This window comes from Acomys russatus, chromosome 20 (genome assembly GCF_903995435.1).
Source record: "Acomys russatus chromosome 20, mAcoRus1.1, whole genome shotgun sequence".
In the NCBI taxonomy this organism is placed as follows: Eukaryota; Metazoa; Chordata; class Mammalia; order Rodentia; family Muridae; genus Acomys; species Acomys russatus.
The window spans coordinates 2,915,323-2,939,443 of record NC_067156.1 but is presented as its reverse complement, the minus strand read 5'-3'; the positions used below and the strand labels follow the sequence as shown (position 1 = coordinate 2,939,443).

The following is a 24,121-nucleotide window of genomic DNA, read 5'->3' as shown; positions in this document are numbered from 1 at the left end:
TGAGCAGAATGTGACTCCTAATTTAAGTGCTTCAGGTGCCAATTTTCCAAGCTCCCTACAGAGAAGGCAGCTGGGCCCCTACCCCGGGGCTCACCGGCCTGATGTCTCCTTCCAACACTTTGTATCTAGAGCAGGAAACACAACAAAGGCAGAGAGTAAAAGACTTGGAGATTCTTTCCAAAAGCAGGGCAGATAGCAGCACTGTCTGGTTTCCGGGGACAATGTCTGATCCCAGCAGGAGGCTACTGAACCCTGGGCCAAGTGGTCAGGACAAGTGCTGGCGAGCAGTGTGCAGTGTGCAGCTTCGACAGTGACCTTGAAGACGGACTCCTGGCTTTCTACTGCCATGGCTCCGCAGCTTCCTGGATCCCCACTCTCTTTGTTTTGCGCCAACTCACCTCTGCTTCTTTCACTCTTGAAGGCTGGTTAGTCTTTCACCAGTAACATCATAACTACACACGCACACGCGTGCGCATGTACACACATGTTTTCCCTTACTTACACAAATCTGACAACAGTAGCATCTACCCACCCACTTTGCTTCCCTCTGGACCAGGGGAGGGAGGAACTGCCTGGCAAAAGCTCATCCCATGCCCTAAGCTCCACATCGCACTCTCCTGGCCTCCTACTGGATTCATACTATTAGCTTGTAAATGTGTCTATTATTTCAAAAGAGAGAAAAACTGTCTCCTTCCATCCACACTCCCTTCTTTCTCCATCCTTCTACACCCATCCTATCCCTGTAGCTTTAAAAGGCCACGAACTAGTTCATCCCCTGCTCTCCTCCAGCTCGCCCAGATCCTCTCTCCCGTCCCTCACATCACTTCCTTTGTACACTACTGACAATCATTTCCCCTCCAGCCACCTTCTCACATTAACTCCACAGCCACATCCTCAGGGTCTACCTGAAAGCTCACTTAAAGGATCCTTGTTGGGAACACAGCATGGAGGTCCTGTGCCCACAGATCTCCAGGGAAACCAGGAATGTTAACCACACAGGATTGTCTTTCCAACAGGAGAGATGAAATACCTCTTCTTTCCATCCAGAAAGCGGGGAATCAGAAGTGATTAACAGCCTGGTGATGTGTGTCTTCCTTTGAGCCAGGCCGTATCAAGCTCCCACAGCTAGGACCGGAGGTGGCTAATAGCCCAAATATGCTATCCATATGACTAAGACAAGACCAGACCCTGAGGCCCTGAAGCTAGCTACGGCTCTTATTGTAGTGCAATAGCCTGTCTTTAGAACCCATCTTCTTGAAAGAAATGACACCACCCTGAGTTGAGTTTCAATGTAATTACAGTTCTTTGTGTAACAGAAATTGTATTACGCCAGAAAACTTTCCCCCCAAATTATGCTCAGCTTAAATACATTGAGAATAAACCGCCTGTTGTTAGCCCTCCGAAGGCTAATCTAGGCTGACAAAGTCAATCTGTAGCAGGTTTTCATTCTTAATCTCTTTTCAGGGTTCAGGGTATAACACCTGAAGTGACCCTCATCAGAACCTCATTTCTCTCTCACCTCAAAACGACCCCAATTAAAGCCTAACCCCAGCCCCCAAGATGCCTGTCAACTCGACTCAACCTCCAGGTCTCAGCTCTGCCCTTGCTCTCCAATTTGATGTCATGTTTCAAAGAGTGCTGGGCAAAACAAACCAGAGACAAAAACAAAAACAAACAAGCAAGCAAACAGCTTCACAAAAGCAATTAAATAAATGTTTGCCCGGAGAATGCAGAGTGTGTGCTGGGTTATCCTGCCCCACAGGACCTGCAGCAGGAGCATTTGGCACCTAGAGCCTTAGGCCCAGTCTCCATTTTCTCTGGATGAGAGCAATGCTGGTAGGCAGCCAGAACTTAAGGACCCTGCTTATTTGGCATAAAGCAAGTCACTTCCGCTGTAATAAGGAGGGCACCCCAGGGGACTGCTGAGCAGTAGAACTTCCCAGTGTCCCAGGGGCTCCCACCTGGCTGTCCTGGAGTTTGTGACGACCCCCAGCAGGCATTCTTCATAGCGGAACAGTGTGTGGCAAGGCTGTAGGGAAGCTCTGGGGTAGGAAGAGTCACAGCAAAATGGGAGGCAGGAAGATGGCCCGACGTGAGCCCCATACTCTCCACACCTGATGGGCATCAGAAGAAGTGGGTCTATGCCCAGCTGAACCGTGGCCAGAGGTTGAGTTTAGTTGCCTGGAATCCAGCTGTGGGATTTTATATTTAGGCATGAGGACCAGGAATAAGGGCAAACCAGAGACGGGACATAAAGTAGAAAGGAGCCAGAGAGGTGGGCAGGGTGGCCAGAAGGACCCACCACATTGGGGTGTGGGAGGAATGGGAGCCAGTAGCCCTGGGACAATTGGCTCCAGGCATCCCGGTGGGTGTGGGAGCAGCTTTTAATCTCCCTACCCACTGACTGAGAAGGGGACTCAGTGGGGAGAAACAAGGTCCATCTAGCAAGCAGCATAGAGCAAACCCAATCCAGCCTCACCACCCGGGAAATGAGGTCTGCATCTCAGGACGAGTAAGCATTAGTGAGCAGCTAAGGAGTCTACAAAAGAGACTCGGGCTATCGTGGGCTATTGAACCCCCAAATTCCATCACTCCAGACCCCCCATCTGCACTAGGGCTGGCCCCGCTCGCTTTCCTTGGGCCAAACCCAGGCCCCTAACATATCCTCTCTCTTTTCTGTCTCTCCCCCCCCCCCCTTAAGCATCTTTCCACTTCTGGGTGCCATCTCTGTTCTCTACACCCCAAATACTACGTCAGCAAGAAGGGACTGTCTCCTACAACTCAATGCTGGGTTACTCCATCCAACTTGCAAACACGGAATATCAAAGTTTCCATTATTGCAGCAGAGCCCTTCCTCTGTACTTCAGGCTTAGGGGATAATCCCGATTCAGTAAAAATCTTCCTTAGAAAAATATAATACTTATTCTAAATATTTGATTTGACTTTTGGCATATAACACTTATATCTGATTATGCTTTCTACCATGGCAATGTTATATGTGGGAGTAGAATATGGGACTATGGAAATGTGATCTTACTAATAATGACCATACAAAGCCAACCTTGGAACTACCAAAACAAGGAATTAGAGTCATAGGGACCAACATGGCCGGAGTTTCAATAATGTAAGGTGTATGCCCACACGACATCAGACTAGATGCAATAGCACGTTTACATACAGGAAAAGCATTAGACGACATTCTGTGTGTTATGGGCAGTGTGTCTTAGGAGCAGAGACAGTTGGAGCTAGAACCAGACTCTGTGACCTCAGAGGAAATTAAGCCACAAAGGCCATTGTACTTCTCTGTGCCTCAGTGCTCCAACTGTAAGGGAACAGTTGTTACTGTTGGCACTTCCCTTCTGCCCTATCTGGTTATGAATAGATTAGAAACAAAGGAGCTGGGGAGATGGGACAAAATGTTCCTTTTATTTCTGATGAGGCTGAAGGTAGAGAGGGTGGGAGTTGTGGCTATTACCAGCTGATTCCTCAGCTAGTCTGTGGCTGGCTGGGCCAGTGTGGCTGTGACCGTGTGTGCTCACCGGGGACGGGTCAGGATACTTAAGGTAAGTCCCTATTTATTTAAACACAAACCTTCTCCTGGCTGTCAGCACACATAGATATTATGCTGCCACTAGAATCATTTTAGAGCAAAAGAAAAATATCTGGGAAAGAGTACAAAAGCTACCAAGATCTTAGCATCAAAAGATATTTTTGCTCTAAGAGAAAAAAAAATCAAATTAACATAGGAAAGAGAGCTGGTGGGCTGTGGGATGGCTCAATGGGTGAGGGACCAGCCAAGAAGCCTGACAACCTTACTTTCATCTCCAAAACCTATGAGGAATAGAAAGAGAACTGACCCACACAGGTATTACACATACATGGTGGTACATGCACATCCACTCTTACACACGCCCATATCCATACAAACACACACTAACCAGTGGTTCTTGGCCTTCCTAATACTGTGATTCTTTAAAATAGTTCTTCATGTTGGAGTGACCTCCAACCGTAAAATTACTTTTGTTACTACTTCATAATTGCAGTTTTGCTACTGTTATGAATTGTAATATAAACATCTAATATGCTACCCTTAAAGGGGTCGTGACCCACAGGTTGAGAATCAGTGCTAAGCAAACAAGTAAGCTCCATTTTACAAAAGGAAAAGAGAGAGCTAAATAAAAGTAGCTTCTTTATCCCTTGCAGACTGTAAAAGGAAACTTTTGACCTGGCATGTACCTCAGACAGGCATTCCACCCAGTGCTGGCTGCTCTGTGACAAGCCACTTGGACAAAAGCGAGACAAGAAGCAAGCCGCAGTCAGGCTGCCAACTCAAGTGTTTGCCATGGAACTGCACTGTGCTTCTCAGGGTGACTCTGCGCAGGAAGCATTTATACATGAAGACATGACTGGGAGAAAGCAATATATAAGCTTTACAATTTCATCAACATATCTGTTTTGTTAAAAGGAGACAACAGCACGGGGAAGGGTCGAAGGCAGCACACAGTATGACATTGCTAAAAGTAATGAGGCCGAGGAGGAGGCAGAGAAAGGCAAAAGAAAAATTACAAGTAGGGGTGAAACACACACACACACACACACACACACACACACACACAATTTATACACAGCTTAATGGATTCCTAACCCCTGCTTAGCTGCCTCAATAATTCCCTTTCATTCTCCCAGTGATGATCATTGGGGATTTGACCATTTTTCATCAAGCAGAAAAGCCTCCCCTGCAGGTTTGGGGACTGACAACAGTGCTGACTGCCACACGGTGTGGCAACAGGAGACAGGGAACTTACTAGAAATAAGTAACAAAAGCATGTTTGATTAAAAAAAAACAAAACAACCATTTAGAAAGCAGTAGGCCAGGCAGAGGAGGCCTTCCCATGATGGAAATGCGTTTCGGACCTCAGAAGTCTCTATCCTGAGCTGGAAGGTACTGCTAATTTTGCCAGGACAAGATGGGGTCAGGCAGGGCCTTGTGTGGGAGAAGTTGAGCCCCACAGCCAGCAGAGGGGGCAAGGGACACAAATGGCCCAGAATGCCTTGTCCTCATGCCACCAGGAGCCAGATCCCCAGAGGCTGAGGTGCAGGGGCCTGTTGATGCAGCCGTAAGGAAGGAAACTGTGTCCAGAACTAAGTGACTTGTTAACTTGGAGAACAATGAGTTTAAACTGAGTCTTATGCTGTTGTCATAGTGACCAAAGAATAGGAGTAAGCTGGCAGCCCAGAGATGATGCCAGACCAACCTATTCCAAATGGGCTTGGCTCTCTGTGTCCATGGTTCCACATCTGCAGATGCAATCAGCCATTATTAAACCTATCAAACCTGGGGGAGTACTGTCTCTTTAGTGAGCATGTACAGACAGTGCAGTACCACAGCAGTGTGCGACATTTATACTGAAGTTTTCAGGAGGAACATGCGTAGGCTATGTGCAAACAGCACTTGCTTGCAGAAGGGCCTTGAGCATCTGTGGGGATGCCAAAACCCTTCCTCCACCAATGCTGAGGGACAACCGAACCAGTAGACACCTTTAAGCCCAGTTCTGTCCAGGCCCTGAGCTGAGAGACAGTCCGGCCTGACAATGCGGCTTCATGCCTTCCTCTCTAACAGAGCCCACAAAACAGCTGACTTCCCCATCTTCTGCCCACTCCTCCCTCTGTAGCAGCAAGGCTGGGCTCAGTGCTAGGTGTGCCTCACTTCACCTCAGCCAGGCTCCGAGCTCAGCTGTCCCACTTCCCTGCTCACTGTTCCAGCTGTTCTGCTTCCTCACACCCTTTGTTAGAGCCACAGTCTGGATTTGAGCTGCCCATGCCCCATGGATCTCAGTATTAGATGGATCCCAAACGGGCACAAGCAGGGAGTCTCTCGGCTCTGGCTCCACTTGCTTCTCCACCCTTCGCTCGGCTCTCTGGGAGCTCCTGAGACATATATGGTGGCAGCAGGTGGTGAGGGGGTGGTGTGAACCTGCACAGCAAAGAGGACTGATGGTGAGAGGCAAGGAGGACTGACGGAGAGGGAAGGAGGACTGATGGTGAGAGGCAAGGAGGACTGACGGAGAGGGAAGGAGGACTGATGGTGAGAGGCAAGGAGGACTGATGGAGAGAGGCAGGGAGGACTGATGGAGAGAAGCAGGGAGAACTGACGGAGAGGCAAGGAGGACTGACGGAGAGAGGCAAGGAGGACTGACAGAGAGGCAAGGAGGACTGACGGAGAGGCAAGGAGGACTGACAGAGAGGCAAGGAGGACTGATGGAGAGAGACAGGGAGGACTGATGGAGAGAGACAGGGAGGACTGATGGAGAGAGACAGGGAGGACTGATGGAGAGAGGCAGGGAAGACTGATGGAGAGAGGCAGGGAGGACTGACAGAGAGAGGCAGGGAGGACTGACGGAGAGGCAAGGGGAGAGGTGAACAGTCCAGCTGGCTGCATTATGCTGCTGCACATCAACCAACTAACTTCACCATCTCATTGCTCAGGGTGCTTAACATGTGACACAGAGCGTGTCACACAGAACACATCTTTGGAATTCCTAAAGTATGGAACGTTTGCACTAGCAGTAGCTTGGGAGCTCACTCTTGAGTTAGAAACATCCTCATCGCCAACGAGGCCAAGAATAAATGGGTGCTTACACTCTGGGAAAAACAGGCATTTTGATTTTTTTTTTCCTTTGAGGGGAAAATGCAATAGGAATGTGGGAAGTAAGAGACCAGAGAGAAGAGAATAACAGTTGTGGGAATAGGTCCATGAAGGAGGAAGCAAAAAGGAAGACAGTTGAGTGGTGACCTCCATGGTTACCAGGAGGTCAGAGACAGGAGCAAAGGCTCTATGCGGATGGAGGCAGAAACCACGTGAGGAGGAGATGGGGGAGGAGATGCCAGGGCTCAACCATGCAAACTGCCGCATTGGACAAAACTTCTCTAGAAATCCTGAAGAGTTCCTGAGCTTCCCTTTCCCCTTATATACTCTTACCATGAATAGTAACAAAACACCAGGACTTAAAGCCAAAATGTATTTGCAAGTTTCCCAGGGGAAAAATAAAAGCTAGTTTTCAAGATTTGTTGAGGGATAAAAATGCTCTTTAAGAAACTCAATTTCCATTTACTGGGTATTTTTCTGACTCTTAGGATTTAAACATCACAGGAGGCAAGCTCACTCTGAGAAGAACTCAGGTCAAAAGAGATCCTGGGAACAACAGGAGGCACACGCCTTTAATCCCAGCACTCGGGAGGCAGAGGCAGGCAGATTGCTGTGAGTTTGAGGACAGCCTGGTCTACACAGCGAGTCCAGGACAGCCAAGGCTACACAGAAAAACCCTGTCTCAAATAAATAAATAAATAAATAAATAAATAAATAAATAAATAAATGAGATCCTAAAGGGGGTATCTGAAGCCAGCTCCAAGGTGGCTGTTCCAAATACTCTTAAATCCTACCAGGAACCACTGTGTGTGTGTGTGTGTGTGTGTGTGTGTGTGTGTGTGTGTGTGTGTGAATGTGTGGGGATTCACATGAATAAATGCATCTGTGCATATGGTGTGCATATGTATAGTGTGCATGTGGAGGTCAAAGGTTAACTTTGGGCATCAGTCCTCAGATGCCTCCCCACCTTTTGCTTGAGAGCATTGCTCACTGGGACAAGAAGCTTGCCTAATAGATCAGGCTAGCAGGCCAGCGTGCTTTCAGAGGTCCTCACGTCTCACCTCCCATTGCTCAGCACTGGAAATGCAGGTGGCATGCCAGGCTTTTCTGCAGGTTCTGAGGTCTGAACTCGGCTCCTCACACTTAAGGACACTTCACTCCACAGGCGTCGCTCCCTTAACTCTATAAGCATTAGATGCGTCTGGAAGAATGCAGACACAATGTGGACCACAGACTGAGTTCTCCTGGTGTTGAGCTGTGACCTCCTCACAACGGTCTCGTGAGTGACTTAGTACCAGATCCATCCCCAGACTCCAGAGGACGACACTGACCAAGGCCTCGTGTGTTTAGGTCATGATCCAAGCGAGAGTTGGGGAGAAAAGGAAAAATCGCAGATAATAACAAACCCTGAGAGAAGCATTTAAGGAGCTCCCCTCCCATCTTTATTCTTGGTTTATATACAGACTATTTTCACTACAATATGGAATCTTACACTAAGTGTATATTATGTTGATGTATGTGCATACACATATTTTATGCATACATATGCATGTAACATACAGTATATATAGACATATATAACATATGTCTATATGCATATGTGTTTATTATATTTTCTTTACAATACCACATGGATATTGGTTCCAATCATATGGCATCATTTGAATGATGTGTGAACGGCCCTTTATTGTACATTGAGATTATTCTCCATTTTCTACCATCATAAACAAAGCTTGAGTAAATATCCTGAATCAAATGCTTTAGCACTTATCTCATTAATTTTTTGCTGGTGAAATCCAAAAGTAGTCACTCTGTGCCAAGGATGGTAAGTGCTTTACAGTATACATCTTGGGGAAGATGCTCCATCTGCACTGAATGCCCAGAGCTGTAGGGTGGGGACAGACATCAGTTGCCTCAGGATGATGACAGTTTTTCATGTTGTCTTGTGCTTTACAGTACTGGAAGAACATTCACACACACACACACACACAGACACACACACACACACACAGACACACACACACACATACACACCCACACACACCCACAAGAGTCTAACTGTAGGTCCTCCCTACTGGCCAGGAGCATCACTAGACCCCTCAGCACTGACCCCAGACAGTCCCAGCTTTGTGCCTTCCTCAAATCCAGGCCCGACCACGCCCACACAGCCAGAGTTAGTATAGTACCTGGACTTTTCCTGAGAATGTCTTATTTTCTTCTCTAACTCCGGCAAAGAGGATTGGGGGTTCAAGGCCAGCCTGAGCTACACTAGGAACTAGCCTAGGTGTGATCCAGTCTCAAAACAAAGGAGATTGGAGCCAGGAAGATGACTCAGTGCGTAACAGCTACTTGGCTGGAAACCTAATGAGCTGAATTCAGTCGGCAGCATCCATGTGCTGGAAGGAAAGAACTGAGGCCCACAATTGTCCTCTGACTGCCACACAAGTGCCTGCACACAGACACATGACACCAAAGTTAAAATGTAATCAAAAATATGTTTAAAGAGGAGAGGTGGGAACGGGTGGGAAGGAAAGAGAAGAGAAAGAAGGGGAGAAGAGGGAAGGGAAGGGGCAATGGGAAAGGAGGGGAAGGGGGAGGGGAATGGGAGAGGAGGGGAGGGGGAGGGGAATGGGAAAGGAGGGGAGGGGGAGGGGAATGGGAGAGGAGGGGGAATGGGAAAGGAGGGGAGGGGGGGGGAATGGGAGAGGAGGGGAGGGGAATGGGAAAGGAGGGGAAGGGGGAGGGGAATGGGAGAGGAGGGGAGGGGGAGGGGAATGGGAGAGGAGGGGAGGGGGAGGGGAATGGGAGAGGAGGGGAGGGGAATGGGAAAGGAGGGGAAGGGGGAGGGAATGGGAGAGGAGGGGAGGGAAGGGGAGGGGAGACCGGAGGGGGGCGAAGGGATTGGGGGGAGAAAAGGAGAAAGGCAATAGCTTCTTCACAGGAGAGGGGCAAAGCCACCCTGGGGAAAAGCAGGCATAGGTCCCATGGGCTATGAGAGAGAATATAGAACTATGCTTTTGCTAGTTTCAACTCCATCATAGTTTTGTGGGTTTTTTGTTTGTTTATTTGTTTCGTTTTGTTTTCTGTTGTCATAGTAGAAAAGTGAATAAAAAACATAACTAATAGTGAAAGAGTAAAACCTATTAACCAAAGCTCCAGGCTGTTCTGTGTGGAAATTCAATAAAATTTAAACTGAATAAGTGTTTACTTGGCTTTTTTAAGTCTACTGTGTGATATTTTTACTTATGATTTAATTAGAATGCGTGGTTTTATTTACAAAAAAAAATTTTTTAAATCTACCGTTTCTTCCTTGCCAATTCCCCAGTTGCCTGTATGTGTTTCTTAACTGTAAAGACACAGGATTAACCTTTTTTTTTTTTCCACAAAGAACATAGTTTTTGTTAATGCTTCCTCTTCTCAGCCTAAGCCTTGTAAGAGCCTGCAAAGTTGAGCTGAGTGAGCAGTCGGGTGCTTCCTTCCTGATACCACACCCTGGGCTGTGGGCTTCCCTGCAGGCTTTCCTTCTACCACACCTGGCTCTTACCTTTCCTCAACAGAAAAACCCTTCTGACTTCACAATGGCCTTGTCCTGGAAGGTAACCAAACACCAGAGTCCTAACTGGGTGAGCCAGGACCTTCTGGTAAGTCACCAAGTAGGTCACTGTGGCCTCTGCTGACCACTTTATCTATTGACTTTCCCATGCAGGACTGAGAAAATTCCAGAAGGAAGTGTTTCATTGCCTAGCATTGCGTCTTCCTGGTCTAGCTTTTATCCTTCCTTGCTTGTGGTTTTGAGACATATGCTGTGCACTCACAGCCCCTGAGTGTTTGGACAGATACAACATTTTCTGTTGTATGTATCTGTTATATTTGTAGTGCTAATTATAGGAAAGTAAAAGAAAAATGTTTTAGAGACTGCATTAGTTTGGATAGGAACCAACCCATAGACTCATGTATTTGAATTCTTAGCACACAGGAAGTGGCACTATTAAGAAATGTGGCCTTGTTGGAGGAAGTTTGTCACTGTCGGGGAAAACTAACTTCTCATATGCTGAAGCTACACCCAGTGTGGTTCATCGTCACTTCTGCTGCCTTCAGATCAAGATGTAGAACTCTCAGCTCTTTCTCCAGCACCATGTCTGGCTGCAGGGCTGCATGGTTCCATGATGACAACGGACTAAAGCTCTGAAACCGTAAGCCAGCCCCAGTTAAATGCTTTCCTTTATAAGAGTTGCTATGGTCATGGTATCTCTTCACAGCAATAAAACCTTAACTAAGACAGAGATCTTTCCAATTAAGTAATCTGTGACCAGAGAAAAACATATCATCAAGTAGAAAACAGGAAAAGAAGCGTTGAAATTTATAGTTGCAGGTAATTCAACATTTGTTGAGAAAGTGACATAACCCAGGACTTTTTAATCCTATGGATTTAAAAAGAATGTTGCTTGTACAGCCCCTGACCTTCACCTCAGAGTTCACGTGGCCTTACAGCCCAGCACTGAATGGGGGGCAGTGTCTGTGGTGATATTTGGGTTCTCTTAGGAAGAAGGCCACCAGACCAGACAGGATGGGAAGGATTCTGAGAACTGTGACTTGTACCAGAAAATGGCTCAGATGCAAGAAATAGCACAGAGTGCTATGAGGACCATAGTTAAGCCTCTACTGGGGTGGCACAGAGTTTGCAGGAGAAGGTGCCACCCACCAAGGAGTTGGCAGAAAGACATTGTGGCTTACACCAGCACTTACGAGGCTGAGGCAGGGGACTGTAGAATTCTACCATCTCTAAAAAAAAGTAAGATAGGAGGGGAAAGAGGGAAGGAGGAGGGGGAGAGGAAAGGTGAACTGGGGTGGGGGGATGGGAGAAGGAGAAGTTGGTGAACAGCTAGACTCCAAAGAGCTCATAAATCTGGCCAGGAAATCGGCCTTTTTTCTGAAAATAAAGGAAAGCAATTAGAAGATGCCAATCAAGGTGAGCCTGACTGGTACGCTCCCATCTTTACTTCCCCTTGGAAGCCATGAGACTATGGTAGGCCGACTCTTGAAACGTGCCCAAGTTCTCATCTCACCATTCAGGATTCTGTCCTTCAGCCAACTGCAAAATAAGGTGAGCTGAGGGCGGAAGAAGCCGGGAATCAGTTAAGAGACTGATGAACTCATTGGGAGCCAAATCAGGATAGCACAGCAACAGTGGAGAGAAGCCAGGCTCCAGAGACCTTAAGAGGCAAGACACGATCTGAGGAGGTAGCTCTTCGCTAGAGGCCGTGCTTACCATGCACAAAGCTCTGGGCTCAATTCTGCATGCCACAGCTATAATCCCAGCACTCGGAAGGTGGAGGCAGCTGGATCAGAGAAGTTCAAACTTATTCACTCTCAGCTACATTAAAAGATCCAAGGTCAGCCTGGGAGGAAGGCTCCAGGATGCACCACGTGGTAATAAGCGATGGACCCTTTGCCTAGCACCTTAGAAACAACAGTGTTAACAAGTGGTGGTAAGGAGAGGGAAATAGGGAAACGTGGAAGGCAGTAGCAGGTGTGCTGGAAAACTGGCCCTCAGAAGCCAAGGTTGGGAGCATTTGCTAATCTCTGTGATAGAAACGCCCTCTCAGTGGCCAATTTCATAACATTTTTGTTAACTGCAAGTTGTTCCAAATATAATCCATGTTTTCTGATTTTGTCAAAGCTACACAATAGTTAACAGATGTTGCAAAAAAGACCCAGCATCGTAAGTGGAACCAGTCCTCTCACTGCACAGCTAAAGCAGGCCTGCTCTCGCCCAGAGATTTGGCCCCAGGAAACCTATTTCCTTCCATTGTTCCTGAGCCCTCAGAAAATGACAGCTGATCCAGAGTCATCCCTGCACCCACTCTACACCAACTCTGCCAACGTTTCCTGACCGTCTACTGTAGGCAGCGTTGTACAAGACACGAGGCCAGAGGAGAACACTGCAGAACGGGAAACAAAGATGACAGGCTCTGGAGTCCTGAAGCCATATTCCGGACGCTTTAGACAAAACCGAGAAAGACGAGGTGGAAGGCAGGGGCCACCCACCTTCAGGATGGAGTTGCATCCATGCAGGGTCCAGCTTGGGTGGGCTTCTGATGGACCTCATCTGCTAACATCTCTGAGGCAATTTCCTTTTCCACATCTTCAAGCCGAAGACAGCAAGAAGCAAGCACAGGCTTCCTTCTCCCACAACTGACTGTAGACTGATGGGGATGATTTGGGTTCATTCATCAAAGTCTCTCAAAGGTCAGAGAGGACAAAAGAAGGAAATCCTAGAAGGCACCTCCATATTAAATCCCTTGGTTGTCCCTGCACTTGCATCTGGCCCTTGTGGTTTGTGGCAACTCCATAGGAACAGAAGTATAGAATGACAGGATATTTCCCCTGTGTCCTAGTTTTCCTGAAGGATTATAGTACTATTTCTTTTGTTCTTTTGAAAAATATTAATTCTTTGAAATTTTTAAATGACGGATTTTGGTCATTTCACCTACTCTCCCCCAACTCCTCCAAGATCAACCCTCCCCCTTCGCTACCCACCTAACTTTGTACCCACTTTTTAAAAAAAAGTTTTTTAAGTCTAATTCTTGCTGTCCATACTCTTGAGCATGGGGACATCTACTTGGAGCATAGTAAACTTTTTTGCCCTTAAAAAAGAAACAAAAACAAACAAACAAAAACAACTGGCACTCCCCCTCCAAGTACCTATCAGTTGCCAAGAGCTCTCCCCAGCTAGGGGTGGGACCTCTTTTGATCTTAGCTTCTTAGATGTCCTCTCTGGGCGTGCCTGATGTGAGGGGTGTCTTCCATCATCACTCTTTGCCTTGGAACAGGTTCTTTATTTGAGCCATTCTCACTAGGCCCAAAAGTATACTCAGGTCCTGCCTGACTCCACCCATAGCTCCAGGGTCACTGGCTGCTTTTTGTTCATTTGCTTTGTTTTGTTTTGTTTTGGTGTGATTTCTGAGGATTACAAGCCAGGTTTGCATGTCTGCAGAGCAAATGCTAAGTGAGCCCCAGCCCCACATCCACTGTCTTTTAAAGAACTTGGTGGTCACACTCTCGTGTGAACATCTGGGAAAGGTTCGGGGCCTTGAGTCCCCTTCATTCTGAATCAACTTGGGTCCTCTCTAAAGTATGAGACTAAGGCTTGGATAAAGAAGGTTTATTTATGGGTTGGTCTCAAGAAGCACAAACTGAGACTAAGAGGGATGTAGGGGACAGAGAAAAGTAGACTAGAATGTAAGTAGAATATTACCAGAGTCCTGAATTTTAAGCTATATAGAATGTCCTTAGAAATGGTCCACAGAGAGTCAGGGAGATGGGGCTTTCCCATCAACTTCCACTCCTGGTGGGATGGGCAATGTTGCTGGGGGCATTGAGTGTCTGTGTTTCCAGGTACTTAAAAAGCTGTTGGGGACACAGCAAGAGGAAAGGAATCAAATAAGGCCTTGAAGACTGGCCAGGGGAAAGCCAGCAAGGATGCAAGCAAGGCAGTTGGCATCACAGCCTCCATTTCACAAATCCAACGGGCTGTCTCTGCTGTTTGCCCTGCTCCATGAGCTCCTGTAGACCAGCAGGCCACCTCTCAGAGCAAGGCTGGCATTCCCAACCTCTGAGCCCTGAGCCCTGAGTCCTGAAGGCCTGGCACAGGGTGTATTTGTTGTGTTCTATCTTCAGTTTTATACATACAGGTTACATCCTGGGTACAGAAAAGCTTTACAAGTCTTCTTGAGCGGGGCTTCTGGACCACAGGTACATCTTTTTTTTTTTTTTTTTTAAAGATTTATTTATTTATTTATTACATATACAGTGTTCAGCCTGCATGTACACCTGCACTCCAGAAGAGGACATCAGATCCCATTGTAGATGGCTGTGTGCCACCGTGTGGTTGCTGGGAGTTGAACTCAGGACCTCTGGAAGAGCAGCCAGTGCTCTTAACCTCTGAGCCATCTCTCCAGCCCCCACAGGTATGTCTTGCTCCCTACAGTTCCTAGATTCTCTCCCTATCCTGATGCAGAGCCAATTTGCCCCCTTATTCCAGGTAACATGGAGGAACAACACAAGTCCTCTACATATTTCCTTAGACCCCAGCCTGCAGGAGGGTGCAGGCAAGTGAGCGTGAGGAGTTCATAGTGAGACTCACCTGGAGGAAGCCCATGTGTAGCACCCAAGTCTCGACCTCCTTATCTCCCACAGACATGCCCACCAGGATGCCCAAATGAAACAACTGTCCCTGCACTCCCAAGCCTCTTCTTGCAAGACCCAAACAACACATTCCACTTCAAGCTTAAACCCTAACTGACTGTGCTGGCCAGACAGCACAGAGCTTCCTGTAAGATACAGTGTTCTCCCTGGATATACAGCCAGAAGCTCATGAGTAACATAGATGAGACCAACTTGCAGATCCCCAGGAAATACTGCAGCTTCCGCAGATCACAGAGAGGGCAAAGCTGCCCTTCACCATTGTAATTTGAAGATAGTGACTCAGAAAAAAACAGTGAAAAACATAATAAAAAAATCAAATACGTACTCTGTGCCACTTGGGTAATCGTTAGTATGTCTTTGTTCTGTGAAACTTGTATAAAAAAAGAAGCATCAGATTGCTAGTAAACAGAGCCACAGAAAGGGCCTGATTGCTAGACAGTCAGCTGAGAGGTTCTGGAACATCATGCCGGGCTTCCCCTCTCCCCTGTGGACTCCTTGTCCCTTCTGCAGGCAACCCTGTCAGCAAAGACCCTCCAAACTCCTCTCCTGTGCTGGTGAAGGTCCAAGCAAAAATATCACCAACGAGATGGGAGAGTGGAAGGGAAGACTTGAGCTGGCGATAGTCAAGGCATGTTGTATATGTACATGAAATTGTCAAGAGAATTTAAATTGTTATTTAAAAACACCATACCCATATGGTGGGGAGAGAGAGATGAATCACCAGTCAGTTCAGAAGGAGACAAAGAAATCAACACTCCCTGACAGCATAAGCTGTCAGCATAAGCTGTCAGGGTGACTGCAGCTCTTCCCCGGCCACCTCTGCTGCTCAGCAAGTCAAAGAAAAGTGATTTGCTCATGGCAAGTCAGTGATTCATTTTATTTCCCAATCATGCATCAAAATTCACACTTCCCTGGCTCTGAGATATTAATAAGACTTTCAAATGGTGAAATATAGCCTCTTGATGCCATTTTCTGGTTAAGAAAACAGATGTTATCAATGGGGCATAAAATAGGAATCATACATGACAGCACACGCTTCTCGACACACCATATTGCTCCAACATAAAAGAGGAAAAATGTGTTCAGCCTGGTATAATTTACATTACTTTCCCAGATCTTGAACTTTTCAAGAGGAGCTTTCCACAATGCCATATTTAGTTTTCTAAAGGGTTATGAGTCTATCCTTGTTAACCATGAGTGTTCGTTGTAATTTACTTCATTTTGTTAAATAAAAACTACCACTACCCTAAAGAGGTCTGGAAATGAAGCCATTAACTCATTAAACCTCAATGGTCCTGTAGTGTATGTACAGTTGCCTCAGTTTGCAAACTAGGAAACTGAGGCACAGAGCAGATCAGTGTTCTATAAAGGGCCGCACAGCAAGAGACCAGGGTATGAGGCACAGGGCCAGGGCAGGCTCACTGTAGGCCACATAGGCACCTACTGGACAGAGCTGCCCTTGGCCAACCAAGAGTGGGTGCACATACAGCCTTCGTGGATGTGAATATCATGACTGATGTCTGCCAGACACCAGCAAATAACCAACTTGTTGCTATGTTGGTGTGTTCTTAAGTATCTTAATTAGGAATTCTTTAGTACATCAAAGGGGTGTTTTGAAAAGCAGGTCTTAAAAAATAACCTCAAAAAAATCTGTAAGTACATCTTGTATGTTTGGTAAGAATCATTTTGGTGGGTTAAAATTCCTTGTTCTGGAAAGCCTCAGGTAAAAAGAGACACAGTAGTGGCTTGTACTGGTGTATGTCTGTAATCCTGGCATTTGGGAGGCCAAGGCAAAAGGACCATGAGATCTAGGCTCTTTGGACTACATAAGCAGAACTTTCCTTTTTTTAAAAAAAAAGTGACATAATAGGTAAAACTTGGCTGTTACTGATAAAGCCTGAGTTAAAGCTTCAGGTTAGCTCTTTGGAAAGCTAATTTACAACTGAGGCAGCATTACAGCTTTTTGACCTTTGATGGATCCCTGTCAGTTAAACCACATGCAAACCAATGGTGAGATACTGTCGGGAGAGAGCCCTTCTACCGTAAAACTAGGCCCAGCCTGAACAAAGAGCGCATGCCAAGACGTCAGGGCATAGCATACATCTGTAGTCATTTCTCAAAGTCTCTCTTAGGTGAGTTGTACTCCGCACACAACAGCAAGAAGAACATGTTCATAGCATGTCGCTGGTGCTGGTTTTTGCATGAGTGTTGACAGCACCTGACAGATTCATACACTAACGGCAGGGGCTCTTCCTCTTACTCATGTTGCTGGCTGCCCACAAGCTTGTTGCCAAATGCCTAGAGGCAGATCTGCCTTGTGGACACTTCACACAAGCTGGAGCACAGGGTACATGGCCTTTTAGCTGGCTGGCTTCCTTCACACGCCATGATGTTTTCAGGACTTGCTTCTGTAGCTTTCATGGAGATTTTATAACCTTTACTGTTGCGTAGTAACCCATAGTATCAATATACTGTGTCCTGTTTACTCACTCATCAGTTGGTAAGCCTTCTAGCTGCTTCCGGTTTTAGCTGTTATGAATAGTGGTACAGTGACCACTGATGAGCAAGATTTCTGTGGATGCATGTGCTGATATCTCTTGGGCACAGATTACAAGTGATACCTTCAAGTCATAACAGAACTCTGTACTTAACTTTGTGAGGAATTACCAAAGGTTTCCGAAGAAGCTACACCTTTGTGTATTTATACCAACAGTATCCACGGGTCCCAGTTTCTTAATAGCCTTATTAACATTGTTACTATCAAAGTTTTATTATAACCATCTAAGTCAATATGAAGCGGTATCTGATTATAGTGACAGTAATGTTTCTAGGTTTGTTTTTAATTATGTGGGAGAAGGCATGTGCCCATGAAGGCTAGAAAAGAGTTGGAGATCCCCTAAACTGGAGTTACAGGAGTGGTGAGCCACTTGACATGGGCACTGGGGACTGACTGGGAGGGGCCACACTCGCTCCTAACCGCCACCCATCTCTCCCGCACCTCATCATTCCTTGATTTGTACTTTCTTGCTGAGCCTGTTTCTGTAGACCTGTTCATCATTTGTATAACTTTTTTGGAATACAGATCTTTTTACTGGACTCATTTACCGTTGATCTATAAGCCTCTTCCTTTTCTCACTTTTCTTTCTCTTACAGGTCACCACATTCTCGTGTTTTACTTCTTCCATCATTTGTTGGCCCAGGCCAGTTTTCTTGGCTGAGTCCTCCCCTTCGCTATGGCTTCTCAGTATTGGTGAGTTACAGGATTCAGCCCATGGCTGTCTTCTTCTGACTTTCATCCAAACTTTCATCTGTCTATAGGCTCTCAATCCCTCATCAGCCATCTCAGACAGTGGTTTAGAAAAAGCACGCTCTGCCCCCAAATGCCCGATGCCTTGGGCCCTTCACTAAATGGGTGAAGAGGGTGTCAGTCACCCACTCCCAGACAATGGTACCAAGCAGGAGACTTGGGTACCTGGTGAACAAAACAGATGGAACAGTACTGCAAGAATTCTGAAAACTATGAACCACAGCTCACAAAGGCACACCGGGACCTACTCCACAGTCAAGACACTTGGCTAAGACAAAAGATCTAAATAGAGCCAAGAATATAGCAGAAAGTAATCGATGGACCAGGAAAAATCACAACCTGAAAGACAGTGAGACAATGAATCATATGGTAGAATAATCCAAGAAAATCTTTAAGCCTATAGTCATAAAATGTTCCAATAAGTGGTCATAACTACTCTGAAATAAAAAGCTTTTGTGAATAAATAAAACATAAAATGAAGAACAAATAGAAATGGGGACTGAAAAACACAAGAGGCAAAAGTTAAAATTTGCTTTGTGGGTCTGAGAGTGTAATAAAGGCAAAATACAAAATGATCTGTGGACTTGAAGATAAAACAATACAAATTGACCCATCTGAAAAAAAAAAAAAACAGAGAAAAAAGTCAACTGGGAAATAAAAATGAACATAGCACCAGGAAACTGGGAAATAGTAGCAAAAGAGCTAATGTCTTGGGGCTGGAGGGGCAGCTCAGTGGCTAAGAGGGCTTGCTGCTCTTCTAGAGGACCCAAGTTCAGTTCCCAGCACCCATGTCCAATGGCTTACAACAGCCTGTAACTCCAGCTTCTGAGTGGAAGGGGGTCTGCCCTCTGAAGATACCTGCACACATTGGGTAAACACTCACAACACACACACACACACACACACACACACACACACACACACACACACACACACACACTTTTAAAGCTAATATTTGTTATCAGAATTCCAGAAAGTAAAGTGCTGAGAATTATTCAATGAAATAATGGCTTGAAATATCCAAAGTTGGTGAAAAGCACAAATCAACAAATTCAGGAAGCTGCAGGGGAGAAGGCAGGATGGGACAAGCCTAAATGAATCCACATACACCTTTTACTTCTAGCCCCGACAGCAATCCAGACCTGTAGCACCGGATTCGCAGCCTCCCTCCCGCGGACACTTCGGTCAACAGTGGTATGAAAAGTCTGGGGTGCCATCTCTGAACCTTCTCTTTCTCAAAGTCCACTTGCAATTACTATGACGTCATGCAGCTTTGTCATTTAAGCACAGCGGCATCCCTCACTCACTGTCCTGACTGCTACAGGCATCGTTCTCAAGGTTACGGTAACTGTCTCCTACCCAGATCTTTATGCACCTCTACTGACCAAAAATGATTTTAAGATAGACATTGGAGAACCGACTTTGTCTCACTTTCCAGCCAAAGGCTTGTGGGGCTCTGGTTTCCCTCTGACCTCTTTCCCTTCACTCTGGCCTCCATGCCACTCCTGCTTTTCATACAAGCTCTGTCCTGGGGCCTTTTGTAGAGCCGTTCCCTTTGTCTGGGTGACAGACATCTATGTACATGACAAACTCTGCTTCAGCCTTACACTCTCAATAAACTCTGCTCTGAACAGCCAAAGAAGAGCTGCCAACTACAATTCAATTGTCCCTGTGACTCACGGGGCCCTTAATCTACCGTATTTTCCATCTTATAAGAGGACATCCAACTTTAACTTTAGCTTTTTCAGTTAAAATACAGTGTTTGCAGCCCGAATCTGCTACACAGGGTATAGACTTCCAACAGACACACACACTGTGCAGAGACTCGGGCTGCAAACTCTGTATTTTAACTGGAAAAGTTAAAGTTGAAGTTAAACTTGGGGGTCATCTTATATGCCAGAAAATACAGGACTTGCTTTTCCAGCCTTCCATTACTCTTTTCAGCTCCAAACACACTTCATGAGTTTATTACATATATATTTAGTAACTGTGATATAGCCCAAGTGCCTACTGGAGTATTAACAAATACATGTTAAAGGAATAGTGTGAACTTCCTCCTTTAAAAGGCATAAAAATCTGTATTCATTTTCTACTTGGCCATAACAAAGTACCTTAAATTTAATGACTTGGAATAACACATTTATTCGCTCAGAGTACTGGTTTAGAGTCAGCATGGCTTGGCTGAGTTCTCTGCCTAAGATCAAAAGTACAATCAAGCTGTCATCTAGATCCTGCTCTCTGTCTTGGTCGTAGGCCATCCTTGGCTCCTGGAGCTGGTAAAGTCCATAACCTGACTGCTTTTGCCTCTCATCCCAGTTGGAAAGTCTCTCATGAGTGAAATGTCTTCTGTCAGAAGGAGTGGTCCCATTGGAAACTGCACTCATCAGAGGAAAACTTCTCCATGTAAAATAGTGAAAATGATACATTTTATATTTGCATTATGCCACAATTAAAAATAATAGGGAATATTTTATAATGCAACTATTCACAACTGTATATGTGTGTGTTCATGTATGTGTGAGATTGTACATACATATATATGCTCTTGTGTGCAGAGACCCAAGGTCAATACTGGGTCTACACTGGTTGAATCAACTGGCTTATGGGACCATAAATGCATTCACAAAAATCCCTCGTGTTTGGCATACAATGCCACTTAACTAAGGTAGTCATGTCTATGATAGGCACAATGCTGCCCATGCTCAATGGCAAGGGGGTTGACCAAGTGTTATACATATTGGAGGCAGACATCTTGGGACCTTCATAGCCTACACATAAGAACAGACCTCAGGCTTGCCTCCCTGTGGACCAGCTGGCCAAATAAGGCCCCAAATTATGGTTTCAGCATTCAGTGAATCAGGATTTCCAGGAAAAGAATGCAATAAAAGTATAATCACCACACCCATATGTTTGGCGGCACGATTCACAATAGCCCAAAGCTGGAAGAAACCAAGTGTCCATCAACAGGGACACATAAAAGGCAGATAAAGATACATGGGGCTGTATTCATTTAACCTGGAGGAGGGAGGAAACACTGACACATGGTACAAGGTGTATGGCTCCTGAAGGCTTAGGTTATGGAGACAAGCTAGCCACAAAGAGGCAAATTTATGTGATTTCACTTTCATGACATCCCTAGAGAGGTCAGTTCCCAGAGACAGCACAGTAGCTGCCTGTCGTGGAGGGGAGAAGGGAATGGGGATGGCTGGGAATAATGTTTTAGCCTTACAGGATCAAGACATGAAGACTTTGGAAGGTTGGTGATGGTGTTTGCACAACAATGTCAATGTATTAAATAATACACTTAAAATGCTGAAAATGATAAGTTTTATATTATGCCACAATTGAAAATAATAGGGGACATTTTTGTAATGCAACTATTCACAACTATATATTTGTATGTGTTCATGTAAGTATGAGATTGTGTATACACATATGTGCTCTTGTGTGCGGAGACCAGAGGTCAACACTGGGTCTCTTTTTTAATCACTCTCCATGTTAATTTTTAATGGTGTCTCTCACTGAGCCTGACTGTGCAGGCTGGCCAGCAAATCCCAGCAATCCCCCTGTCTCCACCTCTAGCACTGGGCATACAGCCTGCACCATGTCTAGCTTTTTATGTAGATTCCAGGGCACTAAACTCAGACTCTCATATTTGTGCAGCAAGCACTTTACCAACTGAGCCAAGATAAGGTTGAGGATCTGCCCCGTGACTTGTGCTGGTTCTGGATTTTACAGGAAGCAAATATCCATGTCATAGCATGAAAACAATGAATGGATTAAAACTAAAGTTCACTTTTGACTATTAGAAATCACCAGAGAAACAGTGATCCAAACCAACATCCCAATTCCAATCAAAAGCAAAACTCACCTGACCCAGGTCCAATGTGAGGTTGACCCTGTTGTATTGTGTCCCTGAAGAGAGAGGTGGGCTTTGCCACCACCGTTCAGACCCATCAATCGCATGGGTGGCTGGATGTGCCTTCCTGGAGTCCTCAGAATTACAGTAGTCACAGAACTGGCCCTGAGGAGGAGAGAAGGCCTTTTTTAAATTTTTTCAAGGAATATTTTATTTTATAAGTTCAGCAGAAGAAACAGCAGCCCCTCCCCGCAAGACTGCTCTATGCTACTTAGAGATGCCTGCTGTAGACCTGCAGGGCAAAGTGCTCCAAAGCACTCAAGCGTCCTCTTTTTCACTTAGTCTGAAACTGTGTCACCTGTTTGTAGCTCACAGTGCCTTGCCAGAGTGTAGAATGCTGCCGAGGTCTAGGGCAGAGCACAGCTCAAGGTGGAAGAGATGACATGGGCTGCCCATGAGAGTGGAGAAGAAGTCTCTGACAAACAGTCTTTAGCCCCAAACAAGAACGAGTTCCAAGTTGAACAACCAACATGAGCAAAGAGACCGGGACCAGGTGGTCCACACTGACCTATGCATTGAAAGGTTAAGACTTTGTAGATGAAAAGGAGGATGAGACTGGCTGGCAGTACCAGAGTGGGAAGTAGACTGGAGTCTGTTTTCCTCGGGGTGATGTCTGGTGTTAAAATAGCCAACCCGTCACTGGGTCTGTTACTCTTTTGGCAGGCAGATTGTTTTGATTCTGGTTTTATTCTCCTTTGTTCTTTTCAATGCAGAATTTCACAGCTATTTACCAGCCAAAAAGCTGAACTTTGGTCTTCCTTGTGTTTGGATAATATGTTAGCCCGGTCAAAGGGCCATACTTGCCCATCAGAGATGGTCCTCACAGACCGAATGACTCCCATCCCAAACTAAGTTATCCTGGAGTGTAAGTAGCATGAAGGGAGGAGGGTTGGGTAAAGGAGCCAGATTATGTTCACCACCTCCTCAAAAATATGCTGTGGCAAATGGGTGGCTTTTTTGCCATTTTCAATCACTCCCCAATGTTAGAGGTAAGCTTGATATGTAGCCAAGTGGGCTTGTATTCAGGATGTGCCTTCTGGTATACAACTGCTGTTTCCCACATGCTGCGCTGTTTGTGCAGATGTTTATCTTTTGATATGCTGCAAAGATATTTCTAGAACTCAGAGCCAGCGCCTTGGAGAGATGAGGCCAGATGCTGTACATGGCTTCCTCTGTACCCTGTCACTGCAGCCAACATGTCACACAGTGGAGAATGTCAGGAGAACAATGACTCCGTTAGAGAGTCCCTAAGGCTTTTAAAGGTGTCCTAAAAAGTATTATTACTGGCATTAATAATGTGCGTGTGCGTGCACGTGCATGTGTGCATGTGTGTGTTCATGCATGCATGTATGTGTGTATGCACATGTGTGTGCGTGTGTGTTTGTGTGTGCGTGCAGGCGTGTGTGTGTGTGTGTGTGTGTGTGTGTGTGTGTGTGTGTGTGTGTGTGTGTGTAGGCCAGAGATAGCCCTAGGCAATCGGTACTCTCTACCTTTCTGTGGATTCCCAGGATCAAATTCAGGTTGTCAACTTGAACAGCAAGGGCCTTCCTCCTCCGGGAAAGTTTTGCGGTTGATTTAAGCCTCCAAGTTTTGGAGTGTTCTTTTATTTTTCTTTATTATACTCAAAAGAATCAGGAATTGGAAAAGAAAACAGAATATCCCTAAATTTACAAAACATACACCAAATCCTTTCACAGCATCAAAAGAAGTACAAACAGTTCAAAAGAAATTAAAAAAAAAAAAATGGGCAAAAGTAGGAACACTTCTGGCACAGAAGAGGCAGTAAATGCTCAAGAATACATCTCCCACCATTACTGTTAGCAGTGCTAGCAGAATACATGCAATAGCATTTCACACTCCATCCACCCAAATCTAAACTGTAGTGACAATTAAGTATTAAAAAGGTATAGTAAGGGTGGAAATTAATAAGTACAAATAGGTATAAAAACTTTGGAAGCTGCTTTGGCGTCACTCCTAAAGTAAATTCACACTTAGAACATATCAGGCAATACAACTCCTGAATTCATAACTAAAAAAGGAT

At 45.7% G+C, this 24,121-nt stretch overlaps 1 protein-coding gene across 1 annotated transcript in view; it reads right to left on the bottom strand.

Moving 5' to 3' along the window:
• Lama3 (laminin subunit alpha 3) overlaps positions 1-24,121 on the bottom strand; it is a 227,444-nt gene that overhangs the window by 180,274 nt on the left and 23,049 nt on the right. The window contains exon 2 of the mRNA XM_051163755.1: positions 22,033-22,185. Within this exon, the coding sequence (XP_051019712.1) occupies positions 22,033-22,185 (153 nt within the window). The remainder of the gene's footprint in view (positions 1-22,032; positions 22,186-24,121) is intronic.